At 41.6% G+C, this 13793-nt stretch overlaps 1 protein-coding gene across 1 annotated transcript in view; it reads left to right on the top strand.

Moving 5' to 3' along the window:
* The window catches only part of EXOC2 (exocyst complex component 2), a 212840-nt gene that overhangs the window by 148061 nt on the left and 50986 nt on the right, over positions 1-13793 (top strand). The window contains exons 19-23 of the mRNA XM_011984536.1: positions 1051-1131; positions 1611-1670; positions 2337-2398; positions 3714-3780; positions 8372-8488. Of these exons, the coding sequence (XP_011839926.1) occupies positions 1051-1131; positions 1611-1670; positions 2337-2398; positions 3714-3780; positions 8372-8488 (387 nt within the window). The remainder of the gene's footprint in view (positions 1-1050; positions 1132-1610; positions 1671-2336; positions 2399-3713; positions 3781-8371; positions 8489-13793) is intronic.

The following is a 13793-nucleotide window of genomic DNA, read 5'->3' as shown; positions in this document are numbered from 1 at the left end:
TTTTTTGAGACGGTCTCACTCTGTCACCCAGGCTGGAGTGCAGTGGCGCAATCTCAGTTCACTGCAGCCTCCGCCTCCTGGGTTCAGGCGATTTTCCTGCCTCAGCCTCCTGAGTAGCTGGGACTACAGGCGCCCACCACCACACCCAGCTAATGTTTGTATTTTTAGTAGAGATGGGGTTTCACCATGTTGGCCAGGATGGTCTCGATCTCTTGACCTCGTGATCCGCCTGCCTCGCCTCCCAAAATGCTGGCATTACAGGCGTGAGCCACCGTGCCTGGCTAAGTTCTACTTCTTTTATTCATGGCACTTATTATTTTAAATTATGTTATTTCTATACTTTTTTAAACCATTTTGTCAACTGACTTTCATGGTCGTGTCTCCTGCCTGAAATGTACACATAATGAGAATTCTGTCTTTCTTACTCCTGTATCTTCCTTACCTAGAGTAGTTCCTGGCACAAAGTGAAACTTAAACACCCTTAGGATCTAAGATTCATTCTAGCTTATCTTGAGATGCCATTGGTTGGGCATATTTTCAAGTTTCATTTTCTGACTTAATGTAGCTAGAAAATGACTGTTTACAGTCTATCTGATATAAAGATCCTCTGCATCCTCTAGGTCATTATTATTAACGTTAAATTTTGTTGAACAGTTCCAGAGATGTGGAAGATCTGGGAGACTGAGCTTGTCCCAGAACATACCTCAGAATCCGCATTCAGTATATAAACCCCTGTATCTGCTCCTCATCGTGTACTGCCCTCTTAGAAGGGTAGAATTTTGAAGAAAATTTTTAGTCGAATCTGAGTTTTATTTTAATTGAATTAGATATACTTTGGAGTCTCAAGATTGATTCCTTCTAAAATACGAAGTACAAAACATATGCCATACCTAAAACTCAATGACTAGGAGTTTACTTTTCACATTGTGTTTCTGTTCCATTCCATTAATCTGGAAAATGTGGACCTTGGGGCCATATTCACTTGTGTTAAATATGTCTTCATAGCCAGTGCTTGTTTTTGAATTTTATGATATGCTGTTTTCCCTTCAGCCATGTCAGTTTGAACAGTGCATCGTGTGCTCTCTGCAGTCGCTGAAGGGGGTCCTGGAATGTAAGCCGGGAGAGGCCAGTGTAAGTATTCCAGCTCCACTTGGACTCCACAGTTTCCCAGGAGCCCTCGGGAATCACAGTTGTAAAGTTTTGACTCATCGTATTGCAAGATCTTTTCTCCCTCTTTGCTTGCTTGTTCCATTTAGTTTAACTACGTAGGTGTGCTGATGTCTGATTCCAAGACAGGCTGATGCAGGTTAAAGTGTGAGTGCAGATATTGTAGGTAGAGCAGTTACAGTGACAGCACTTTGTGGACGGCAATTGATGGGCCTGGCTCTTGACCATCAGCCCAGGACTGCATTGTCGTCTCCAGCCCGAGTCACTACAGTGAGGAAACCCACCCAGTAGGCCCACTCTTCACGTGTGTCCTTGTTTTAGAGGAAGGACACCACTCCTGAAGCAGTGTTCCACGTTTTAACTGTTTATATCGAACTTCATACACAAAATGCCTTGTTTTCTTAGCAAAGTCCAGAAAGTTTAATCAAAATTCTTCCTTGCAGGTCTTTCAACAACCTAAAACACAGGAGGAGGTTTGCCAACTAAGCATTAATATAATGCAGGTAATAATTGAAAGCAGTAATGCCCAAAGCCTCAAATAATACTAAGTATCAGTCAACCCTTCTCCTATTCATAATCTGCAGACGATGTTCACTAAATATGTATTCTTTTTTCATCTTGTCTGTGGACATAATAGTTTAGGGTAAGTGGGTAACAAAGTTTAACACGTAAGATTAATTCCAACTTGTTTTAGCGATGCCCAAATGTTTCATTTATGTTATGCTCCCCTTTTTTTGTCTTCTCTTGGTACCTCACATATATTCTGTTAGAGCACAATGTAAATTAAGTGATAATTAGTTGCTCACGTCCTGTCTAGGGTGTAAAGTATTGTTCTTGGAGCCAGTGCTTTGCAGGCACAGAAAGTTGAGAATGTGGGTGAGTGAATGAGGGAAAGTCTTTTTCCGAAAATATCTTCACAAGCTTAATAATTGATGAAAACATAGGCACTTCTAATCTTCCATTACTTACGTGATAGATATGGATGGGATATATATTTCATCATTAATGGGGCATATACAGTATATACACATATTCATGCATGCACACACCACCACACCACTAATGAGATCTATAATTCTACTTCATGTAAAGTTGTCTTTAATGTCCAAATAGATTAATATCTAGGAGTTCATTCCTCTGAGAGTTCTGAAACTTATTTTTTCACTTAGGTTTTTATATACTGTCTGGAACAGTTGAGCACCAAGCCTGATGCAGATATAGATACTACACAGTAAGTAAAAATTAAACTAATCTCATTAGTGCATTTAGGAGAATTAAAAATACAGGTTCAAATTTTATACTTGGTCTTATATCCTAAGACTTCTAGTAAGAAAGAAAGATTATTCATATTAAAGTAATATTTTTTTTAATATTTGACCTATATTCTTTCTGTAGTTTATCTTTTCAACTCATCTTTGCCTTATTAGAGATGTATCAAGCAAATTGAAGACATGATTAGCTTATTATCCAACGAACAGGTTTTATAAACAATAAAGTATTAAATGTAAATATATAACTCCTAGTTGATTATTTTTACGAGTCTGGTGTTAGGGGAAGGCACCATTACTCTTGTTAGAGACTAAGCATGTTGGTAGAATTATGTCTGGGTCAAGCTTAGTTATTGGAGCTCCAGTGGACACGTGTTAACTCTTGATGTTTACAAATCCATGTAGTCATTCTTTCATGATGCTGTTGTATAGGACAGCACTGTAAAGTGCTGTGTGTGTGTGTGTTTTTTTTAAGAAATCTGTTCTTTCTGAATTATACTTGGCATGTGTAACTTCTGTGTACTTTATGCTCTGACACAGATAATACTGAAATAAATACCTCTTACATCTTCAGTTGACAATTTGGGAATTTATCCATGTTTGTCTGTTTACTGGTTTTGGCTTTTGCTTCTCAGTATATAAAACTATCACCTCCCTAGAGACCCCATAAGTTTTTAATTCTTCTAGGTTTTCTTTTATTTGATTTCATATTTTTAGCTCATTATTTCACCAGGAATTTGCTGTCAGTCAGATCCCTAATATTACGGATTAAATTTCACGTTGCCCGTGTTCACAGGTTATCCATAGTACCTTCTTTGAGCTGTTAACTGTTAAGTCTAAAACACTTATTAAAAGTTTCTGGCCAGACGCGGTGGCTCACGCCTGTAATTCCAGCACTTTGGGAGGCCAAGGCGGGCAGATCACGAGGTCAGGAGTTTGAGACCAGCCTGGCCAACATGGTGAAAACCTGTCTCTACTAGAAATACAAAAATTAGCCAGGCACGCCTGTAATCCCAGCTGCTCAGGAGGCTGAGGCAGAAGAATCGGTTGAACCTGGGAGGAGGAGGTTGCAGTGAGCCGAGAACGCGCCGTTGCACTCCAGCCTGGAGGACAAGAGCAAGACTTCATCTCAAAAAAAAAAAAAAAAAAAAAAAGTTATGTGACTTTCACCAAATGTTTTCCATATAGTTCACTGCATTTTTAGATTTGCGTGTAGTTCATTGCGTTTTGGATTTGGGTGGTTTATTTGTAACTGTTTCTACTTGCTTCTATGTTCAGCCTCTCTGTGGATGTTTCTTCCCCCGATTTGTTTGGAAGTGTCCATGAGGACTTCAGCTTGACCTCTGTAAGTCAGACGACAACTAGAAAGTGACCGTTTTAAACTGTGTGACAACAGTTTCACAAATCTCATTACTTTGTTCCTGCCTCGTTGCTGTAGCATGCAGTGCAGGACATTGTGCTGTGCTTTGGAGCTCTGTTATGTGAAATGTTCAGGAAAATGTAATTTACGTGAATTTCACACTTCACATTTTCAGCTGAAGTTGCCATTTCAGGCATTCCACATACTGTCGGCGTCTGTGTGGTTTCCGGGTGTTAAATGGGTGCCTTGTAGTTCCTGGTGCTTGAGAGTTGCCATGATGGATTGGGGAGGGGGCAGAGGACAGGGTGCCTCCCCCTCACAGCTCTTGCCTCTTCAGCCAGAGAAGTTCTGCTTTTCTCTGTTTTATTTCTGTAAGTTCCCTCATAGCCTTTAATCTGAGCACAGCCTCAACTCTACACACACACACACTTACACACAAACAGATGTATGCATGTACTGCTTATACACGTATGTATATGTACACACATACTTTTTAAAATGTATACATGTATCCAAGAAGATTCACAAACATATATTATCACGTATATAAATTCATCTGTTGAAACTCAAACTCTAGCTGTCATAAATAAAATAACCCTTTCTGGCCAGGCATGGTGGTCACGCCTATAAGCCCAGCACTGTAGGAGGCCGAGGCAGGTGGATCACTTAAGGGCAGGAATTCGAGACCAGCCTGGCCAACATGGCAAAACCTCGTCTCTACTACAAGTACAAAAATTAGTTTGGTGTGGTGTCAGGCGCCTGTAATCCCAGCTACTCAGGAGGCCGAGGCAGGAGAGTCGCTTCAGCCCGAGGAGGAGCTTGCACTGAGCCAAGATGGCTCCACTGTACTCCAGCCTGGGTGACAGAGTGAGACACCATCTCACAAAAATAATAATAAATAACCCTCCCTGGTTTGTGATGAGTTTGAAGGGCGTGTGTGTGTGTGTGTGTGTGTGTGTGTGTGTTGTGTGTGTCTGTCTGTCTCACGGGAAAACGGTTTGACCCAAATTTTCTGCTATGTATAGAAGTATGAATACCTAAATAAGGAATTTGGTATATTAGAAAAAATATGGTTTGATCCAAGTAATTTAAACAATTATTCTAGATTCAATTCCTTGGATGACTAGGTAGAGAATGATACCATTCACTGAGATAGAGAATTCAGGGAAAAAACAGGTTCAAGAGAACCCTTTTTTGTTTTTGTTGTTGAATGGGTGACATACAGGTAGAGATATCCAGTGGGTGATTGAATGTCCTTGTTTAGATCCCAGGAGAAAAAAATATAGATACAGATTTGTGAATCAGCAGTACATAAGCAATATATAAGGCCTGGGAGTAGATAAGAACACTAGGAATTCTGGCTGAACAAAAAAGAAAATGCCGGTTCTTCTGTTGAGCCAGAATTGCAGGTGGAGTCACCCCAGGAGTGGTGGCAGCCATCCCGAGCCGTCCCAAAGCGAGGTCAGCTGGCGTTCCAAAGAAAGAAGTGTGAAGTGCAGGGTGATCGGTGCAGAGCATTAGGGGACGACACGCAGGGGACGGCCCTGAGTCCTCACAAGCAAGAGCAGGGAGAGACGTCCTGCCCCGGTGTGTTGGCAGTGAGGGGCCTGGGTATGGACTTGACAGGAGGGTTTAAAGCATTGCCTCAGGGCGGGGCTGGTTTCTGCTGTTGAGCGACATGGTTGATCCTTCAGTGTTTTCCAGCTGTAACCTAAAGAGCGTCATCAGTGCCTGGGAGGTCGGGGTCCCCACTTGGGGGAAATCCTGTAGGGAAAGCAGCCAGCTGGTCCAGTCTGAGCCGCCAAGGCTCTCTGTGCTCCTCCAACAGGGCGCCGAGAGAAGGCGAGGGAAGCTGGGGAACCCCACCCTCGTTGGAGGAGAGAAGGGCCAAATATATAAAAATAATGTTGAGGGTGCCAGTATTTATGGGTTCACCAGTAGCAGAGGGCCTCAGTTTGCCCTGAAAAGGGTTCATCAGAGAGATAGAAGGAAATCCGGATAGAGCAGCACAGCACTCCTGAGAGGGATGGAAAATCACATTTAAACCAAGGAATGCTTGGCAGCCTCAAGGGCCGAGGGGCTTGTGGAGGACGGAAATGCAGCGGGCTAGGGGAGTCCTGTGGAGACAGGGCTGCAGGAGAGGGCCTCCCGAACGAACAGAGACTGCTGGAGTCTTCCCCTTGCTGGCACTCTGAATCCTCAGGCGCTCCCTCCTGGTGTGCTGCGTCCCTGCACTTGGGGTGGTCCTGCTCTTGTGCCTCTTCCAGTGGGTGGAGCACAGGAGTCAGCCCTGGGCTCCCTGTGACCCGTGACGCTGCAGCTCTCTGCTGACTCGCACTGAGACTATTCTTAACGACCCCCAGGCCCCTCACGTGTGTCTCTGCAGGTTGCAGGGCCTCCTCTCTCCCGCCTTACTCTCCAGGGTTTTTTTGTGACCAAATTCAATTCCTCTGTATTCTCCATTGAAAGCTATCTCATTAGATTTGGTGCGATCTTCTCAGGGTCTTGTTCTGTTATCCAGAAGGGAAGCAGCTATGGTAAGAAGGATATCTAGATTCGGAGTCAGAAGACACTGGATCACATCCTGTGTGCCTTGGGCACATCGCTGAGCGGGCGCAGGCCCCGTGTTCTCCTGAACAAAAGTGTGGTGGTGACGCCTGCGTCATAGAGATGCTGTGGGGAATCGCTGAAGTAACATGAGACCGTATTCGTCACCTGCACGTGCTGCATTTGATAGGTGGAGCTGCTGTTTTCAAATACACATCTCCATCGTAGCTGTTAATAAGCTTCTGATTAGTCATCCAGGGTTGAGAGTCTACGCTGTTCAGTTTTTCTTTCCACTCTTACTGCGTCTGAATGATTAGATTTGAGCAACAGTGTGCTTGTAGGAGTCAGACTTTAAATCACTCAAATAGCTTTTCTGTGTTTCAAGAGCCGTGCAAATTACAATGGGAAAAACAAAGAGAATTAACAGGGCGGAGAAGATGTGGCAGGCTCAGGTCTGCAAGATAAGGATGCTTGATTCTGGAAGAAAAAAGTAATTAAGGATTGATTTTCAAAACTGAGCAACCAGCTGAGGTTTTTGAGGCAAACAGCGTGTTGAGGGCAGCTGATGAAATGTCACCTTTAGTTATTCCTTGTCCTTGCAGGGACTGTGTCATGGTAATTCCAGGCCCAGGGACTGGAGGGGATGCTGCGTCCTCGTCCCTACCTCACCTGGACGGGTTTCCAGTGCTTATTCACTGTTTTCCTTCTGGCTGTTTATTCACGAAATGTGGAGGAGTATTATACATAATACAACCCTATTTACCCTGTCTTATACCCCATTTCCTATCTATAGAGTAATTCAAGGCCATTCACTTGTTTGTCAATCTTTTAATAATCCCTAGGCCTTTTATTTACATTTGTTGACCAAAAGCAGGTAGTGAATAGGCTGTACACTCTGCCAGAAATAAAGATGGGAACATTTGAAATAAAAGAATCTAGAAAGTTTTTGGAAACTGTTGAGCTCAATGAAAGTATTGGGAGATATAAAATATGCTTGGCAATTAAATTCAAGGCTGTTATCTTTTTTTCACATATCCACATTTACTATATCGAATTATTTTACTATAAGTTGTTCTGGTTATGCACAGAAGGAGCATGCAGAGTATGTGATGGAAAGGGTTTTTTTTGCCAAAGGTTTAGTCAAAGGGTCTAAGTCAAGGCTCTAGATTAGTCAAAGTTGTTCCAGAAAAGGCCGCCGCCTGCGGGACATGGGTCAGGCACCCTGGTGAACCGCACCAGCAGCATCAGGGCAGTTCCTGGAATTTTATTTACCAAGTGGTTTTGAACTGTGAAGGGATACTGTGTTTATCAGCATTTGTGTCTGGTAATTTTTATAAGAAATTACTTTAGGTGGACAGAACCCTGGAGAATGTAGAAGTAACTCGCTTGTACCCTTTCCTGTTGGCTACACTGACCGCAGCCTAAGCTGGAGTCCTCCACCCTCAGCGACCCTCACTGCCCATTAGAGGGAGATTGTTCCTTGTTTTCTTCTGCAAACACAAACAATTCTTAATGGCCTCAGGTGTTTGAAGGAGCCCATCATACAGATGTATGGCAGTATAATTCTCTTCCAAGTTTTAAAAAATTTATGAACTATTTTATAATAGTTTCTACATTTTAAATGTAATTAATTATTAAAAATATTTATTCCCGTAGCCTTTTCTTGTATACAAAGTATTCAGTAAACAATGTAGTAGAACACTTTTCATAAGAAACACTGATCCCAGTTCCCAACTGATCCTGGTTAATGGGATTTTATCAATCTGTTTTTCCATACGAGCTGTTAAGTTTCTAAGGAAATATTTGATTCTTTAGTATATTGCATGTAACTCTAAGCAAATAGTGAAGTTGCAGGATTTTATTGTGTTTCTCTTTATGTTACGATATTGGGAAAGAAGCAGCCAAGAAAAGCAAAGCATTGAATATTGACGTTAAAGAGCAGAGATTATAATTAAACTTGGCCAGTGTTAATCAGCTCTTCTCTCTAGCGCTATAAATGTGATTTTCTAAAACTGTGTTTTGCTTTTAGGAACAGCGCCTTTTGATAGTCCTAAGTAATTGCTGCTTCCTAGAACGTCACACCTTCCTAAATATCGCAGAACACTTTGAAAAGCACAACTTCCAGGGAATAGAAAAAATAACACAGGTAAGCGAGTTCAATGCACAAGTCGGTGGTTTTACCAGCTCAGTTTTCAAGTTGTTTCCTCGCCTGTGTTCTTCTGCTGTCAGTGCCCATTGGCTCTGCGTGCCGCCCGCGCCCACACTGCTTCCCCTCTTCTCCCGCTCCATCTTTGGACGGGTCCCTTCCTTCCCGTGGTTCACCTTGAATGGCTAATATGATACTCTTTTCTTTTCTCTAGAGCAAAACTCCCTCAAGGTTAGAGCTGGTTCACTCCTCACCTGAGCTGTGGAAAAGTGAGGGAAGAAAATGAGGGAAAGGCAGCAAACCCAGATCTTTCAGAATCATCTCATGTTTGACTCGTTTTAGGTGAACGCTTTAGATACAGCCAGAGCAAACTCCCCGAGGCTGCAGAAAGCCTCTTCCTGCTTCTTCACACCCCTCCTGCCTCTCTCCCTTTCTGTGTGACCTCAGGGATGCTTTTGCTCTGCTGCTTTGCGCATGCACGCGTGCACACACACCCGCTGGCTCAGAACAGCTGCGGGACGCTCTGCGTCCTACCTGAAAACTGTGGCCTCCCCACTCTCCAGTCACGGCATGCAGAAAGGCTGGGCAAAAGGGACACTGGTAGAAATTAATGGAGTGAGTTTTCTTAGTGTTACACTTTGTTGTTTATATATTTTTCAACTAAGCAGAAAAGGAAAAAATGAAGTAACCTTGTTATTAAGGTTGATTGGTTCCTGGGCAAAGGTTTATCAGATTTCTCAGTAAAACTATGCTAGTACCACTTTTTAATGTCAGTACAGTTTTCTCAATGCAAAGAATGAGGACGATAATGATCTGGTTAATCTTATAATCAACATGCACTCAGGATTACCTACTTTTTATAAATGGTGGTTCCAGTTCATGAACTACATTGGGATTTTTTTGTCAAAGAATGAAAATGTCAAAGTGGGCGGCCCTGTCTTGTTTTCCTGCCTTTTCGTAAAGATTAATCATCCTGATGAGAAATGTTGTGACTTAAGCCTTTGGGGTCAAATGTCTAGTTTAGTTCCAGAAATTTTTGTGTTAAGAATTGCAAAGTGCTATCTTGCAGTAAAAAAGTGGCTATTTGTAGAAGGTGGCTGCTTTGTTTTGTGTAACAACAATAATGACATGAATATATTTATTGGAGGAATTTTATTTATTTTAAAATATGTGAGATGATTAGGAATTGCATGTAAAAGAAGCAACAAGTTTGGTTTTCTCTAGGTTTTTTGCAGTACTAAGTAGGAACTGTTGCTTCACTTTATATCATTAAGAAGTATAATTAAATTAATTTTTTAAAATATTTTTTCATATCCTTCCTTGTCTTTGTCCAGATCATTTTGAGACCAAGGTAATACAGATGGTCTGGAGATGTAGCAGTATAAATGGTAGGCTCTTTCCCACTCAGAATTTGGATTTTTTTTTTAATCGACCATCTTGAATATTTTGAAATTCAGTTGTGTTTAAAATGAATAGATAGTAAACTCGATTTAGATAACATATGCACTGATTTTATTAATTTGTGAATCTGTTACTTTCATGATTCCAACCAAGTAAAATCTATTTCTGGCATCAAAGAGAAAGGTCTGCTGACTGCCACTGTTTTTTATAGTTTTCCCTCCAAATGACAAATAATTCTAGAGGCATCGATCCTGGAAAAGTCAGAGGGCAGAGGTCACAGTGGATGGCTTGTTCATTCTCTCTCTGTTTCTGCACTTGAAGATGAGGGTCTCTCACAGGGGGACCTCGTGTCACTGGCATCCTCATGTCACTGGGTGTCGGACCTTCTCTCAGACTCCTCTGGTGTGAGCCAGGGTTGGCCAAGTGTGTCTTCTGGGTATATTTCCTCCTACTTTCTTATGGTACTTATGCCAGGAGAAGCACGAAACGGCCAGTTTTTCATTCCCTTCACCTGTTCCTCACCTTGGACCATGGAGATAAATTCGCCTTAATATAGGAACAGGAGACAAATGCATGTTTTTAGGGGATTATTAAAATGTAATGGTCAGTGACACTCAAAGCTAGAATGATTTTATACGTACACTTTTATTTGGTGCACATAGTCCTGGGACGAAATCGGGGATGGTATCATCAGCTCCATAATCTTCCTAGGGAAACATACCCAGAGAGGCCAAGGACTTGACCTGTCAGCAGCACAGCAAGGCAGGACTCGAAATTACATTTCCTCGTTCTCAATCCGGGATGCTTTCTGGTCCAGCACCACGCATCTTCAAGAACAAAACTGGTCTCTTGAGAATGCAGTTAACCCTTAAATAACTCAGAGGTTGAGGTGCCAACCCCCTGTGCAGTCGAAAATCTGAGTATAACTTCTTGACTACCCCAAAACCTAGCTACTAGTAGCCTCCTGTTGGCTGGAAGCCTTATGAATAAAACAGCGCATCAACATGCATTTTATGTATCTGTTACATACTGTATTCTTGTAATGTCGTAAGCTGGAGAACAGAGTGTTAAGACAGTTATTAGGAAGAGAAAGTGTAGTAACACTATTCATGAAGTGGAGTGAATCATCTTATGAAGGTCTCCATCCTCCTCATCCTCACGTGGAATGGGCTGAGGAAGAGCAAGAGGAGGGTCGGTCTTGCTGTGTCAGGGTGGCAGAGGTGGAAGAAAATGGGTGTACAAGTGGACCCATGTGGTTCAGACCTGTGTTGGCCAAGGGTCCACTGCACACCAAAGAAATGAAAACAGGACATGAAGCTGGCTGGTTAGTGAGCATTGTTTTCGCCTTTATGAAACCACATCGAATGGTAATTCTTGAGATCAGGGTATCCAAATCATCGTGTTCCACAAGGTTCCTCCTTAAAAATAAGCCCCATTATAAACCTTTGGTGGGCTCGGCACTGTTTGAATCCAGACGGTACGTGCCAACAGGGAGCGTCCTGCCATGTGCATGCATTTTCATTAGTATTACCCGTACCGTTTAGCTTTTGCTCAAGTCCTGGAGATGTCTTTTTCCAGTCATGCATTTTTTTTTCAACTTATAAAAGTAAGACCCAACTGTTATTTTTAAAAAGAAAAAGTATTGGGAAGTCTAAAAAATAAAATAAAATAAAATAATCTATAATGCACTAACCCGCCTCAGTCAGCAGCCACTGTGAACCACTAAGCCACAACTTGGGAATGCCTCCTTTTTTCTGTTTTGTTTATTCATTTTAATTGACAATAATTGTGCGTATTTGTGGTGCACAATGTGATGTTTGATCTATGTATGCGTTGTAGAAAGAGTCGGTCATCACCTCACCAGCTTACATTTTGTAGAGGACATTAAAAATCTTTTAGCAATTTTGAAATATACATTACTATTAACTGTGGTTACCATGCCATGCCCTTTGATCAACACCTCCCCTTTCCCGGCCCCGCTCTCCCCTCAGCCCCGGTAACTACCATTCTACTCTCTGTTTCTGTGATAATGACTTTTGTAGATTCCACATATAAGTGAGATCACAGTATCTGTCTTTCCATGCCTGGTTTATTTCACTTAGCATAAGGTCCTCCAGCACCATCCATGTTGCAGGTGGCAGAATTTCCTCCTTTAAGGCTGTCTAGTATTCTCTTGTGTATATGTACCACATTTTTAAAATCAATTCGTCCATTACTGGGAATTATTCTTGACGTCATTCCTCATGATGGTTTTTGCCAGTCTTTCTTCTCGACTCAACCCCTGAACCATCTTCCAAATCCCTCTCTACCTCTCTAATTTGCTGTTCCCGTCCCGGCTCAGCCCTTCTGCATCATCTGACAGCCATGGTGTGGTAGGGACCTTCCTCGCGGGTGCTTTGCTTAATGTCTAAATGTTTCCCATCTCCAGCTTACCATCCAGAGTGTCCAGGACGGGCTTTCAAAAACCCAGAGCTGCTCTTGGTGTTCTTCCTCCTCTTGTGTTTCAGGCTCCTTATGCCTGAAGAGCTAAGCTCCATAGGCTGGCGTTTGTGTAGGATTTTCATCTGGCTCCCTTGCCTCTTTCTCTCATGGCTTTTTGTCCCCTACTCCAACACCTCATCATTTAGCCTGCTCACCTGCTCATCTTTCCTTGAACATTTCATGTAGTTTGTCTGTTGATTCACTCATTCAGTGAATAAACATTCAATGCCAGCTTACTGTGGAGCCCTATTGTGGGAACATTGATCTGTAGCTTGTGTTGTACTCTTTAAGCCCAGCATTTTCTTTATGAGATGACTGTTAATGACTGGTCCAATTTCTTTAATGGTTATATAACCATTCAGCTTTTTTATTGCTTCCTGTTAGTTGTAGTCATCTAGGACTACAACTTTTTCTAGGACTTTGCCCATTTTGCTTAAATTTTCCAATCTGTTGGCGTAAAATTGTTTTATAATAGTTTTATTTTATTACTTCAACCTCAGCTGCTATGTGGCCCTTTTTTGTACTTACTATTGCTTGTTTGTATTTTTATTCTTTTTTTCTTGCCAGAGTCTTTTTCAGAGAATCAACTTTTGACTTTAGTAGTGCTCATTATATCCTTGCTTTCTCTTGCAGTAATTTGGACTCTAAACTTGTTTTATTTACATAGTTCATTGATTCTAAACCTTTCTGTCTTCTAATATGAACACTTAAGGCTGCCAATTTCCCTCTGAGTGTCTTTTTAGCTGTGTTGCCCATATTTTAACAAATGGTATTTTAGTTATTCTTCAGTTTTCTATTTTTGAATTTTAATTCTATTTTAATCTTGGCTAGAAGTATTATTTTAAATTTCCAAGCTGAGGGAGCAGAGCAGCAGTTAGAATTAGTTTTCTCTTTGTTAGAGATTTTTAACATAATTGTTCTGAGGTCAGAGAATATCATGTTTTTAGGTTTGCTGAGACTTACTTTGTAAGCTGATATGTGGACAGTTTTCTGAAACCCTGCCTCAGTTGAAAAGATCGTGTCCTTCCGTTTTGGATACCACATTCCACAGATGTCTGTTAGATCAGGTTTGTGGATTATGTTGTTCAGTCTTGTAGTGGGTTGTGTTGTTCAGTCTTGTAGTGGGTTATGTTCAGTCTTGTAGTGGGTTGTGTTGTTCAGTCTTGTAGTGGATTATGTTCAGTCTTGTAGTGGGTTGTGTTGTTCAGTCTTGTATATCCATTCCTTTTGTTTGGTTGGTTTGGACTTTGATCTCTTGATTACTGAGAAGAACATAGTAAAGTCTTTCCTTGGCTCCTTTTTATATATTTTAGTTGCCTCTTCTATTCTGTATTTTTGTTATGTGTCTTGGTATTATTATGTTTTTTGGCCTTTTTGTTCCTTTGGCCCTAATTGATGTCTTTAATCAATTCTGGAAATTTCT

Source organism: Mandrillus leucophaeus, unplaced genomic scaffold (assembly GCF_000951045.1).
Source record: "Mandrillus leucophaeus isolate KB7577 unplaced genomic scaffold, Mleu.le_1.0 Scaffold27, whole genome shotgun sequence".
NCBI lineage: Eukaryota > Metazoa > Chordata > Mammalia > Primates > Cercopithecidae > Mandrillus > Mandrillus leucophaeus.
Note: the sequence above shows the minus strand (reverse complement) of the source record. Positions and strands in the feature narration are given on the sequence as shown.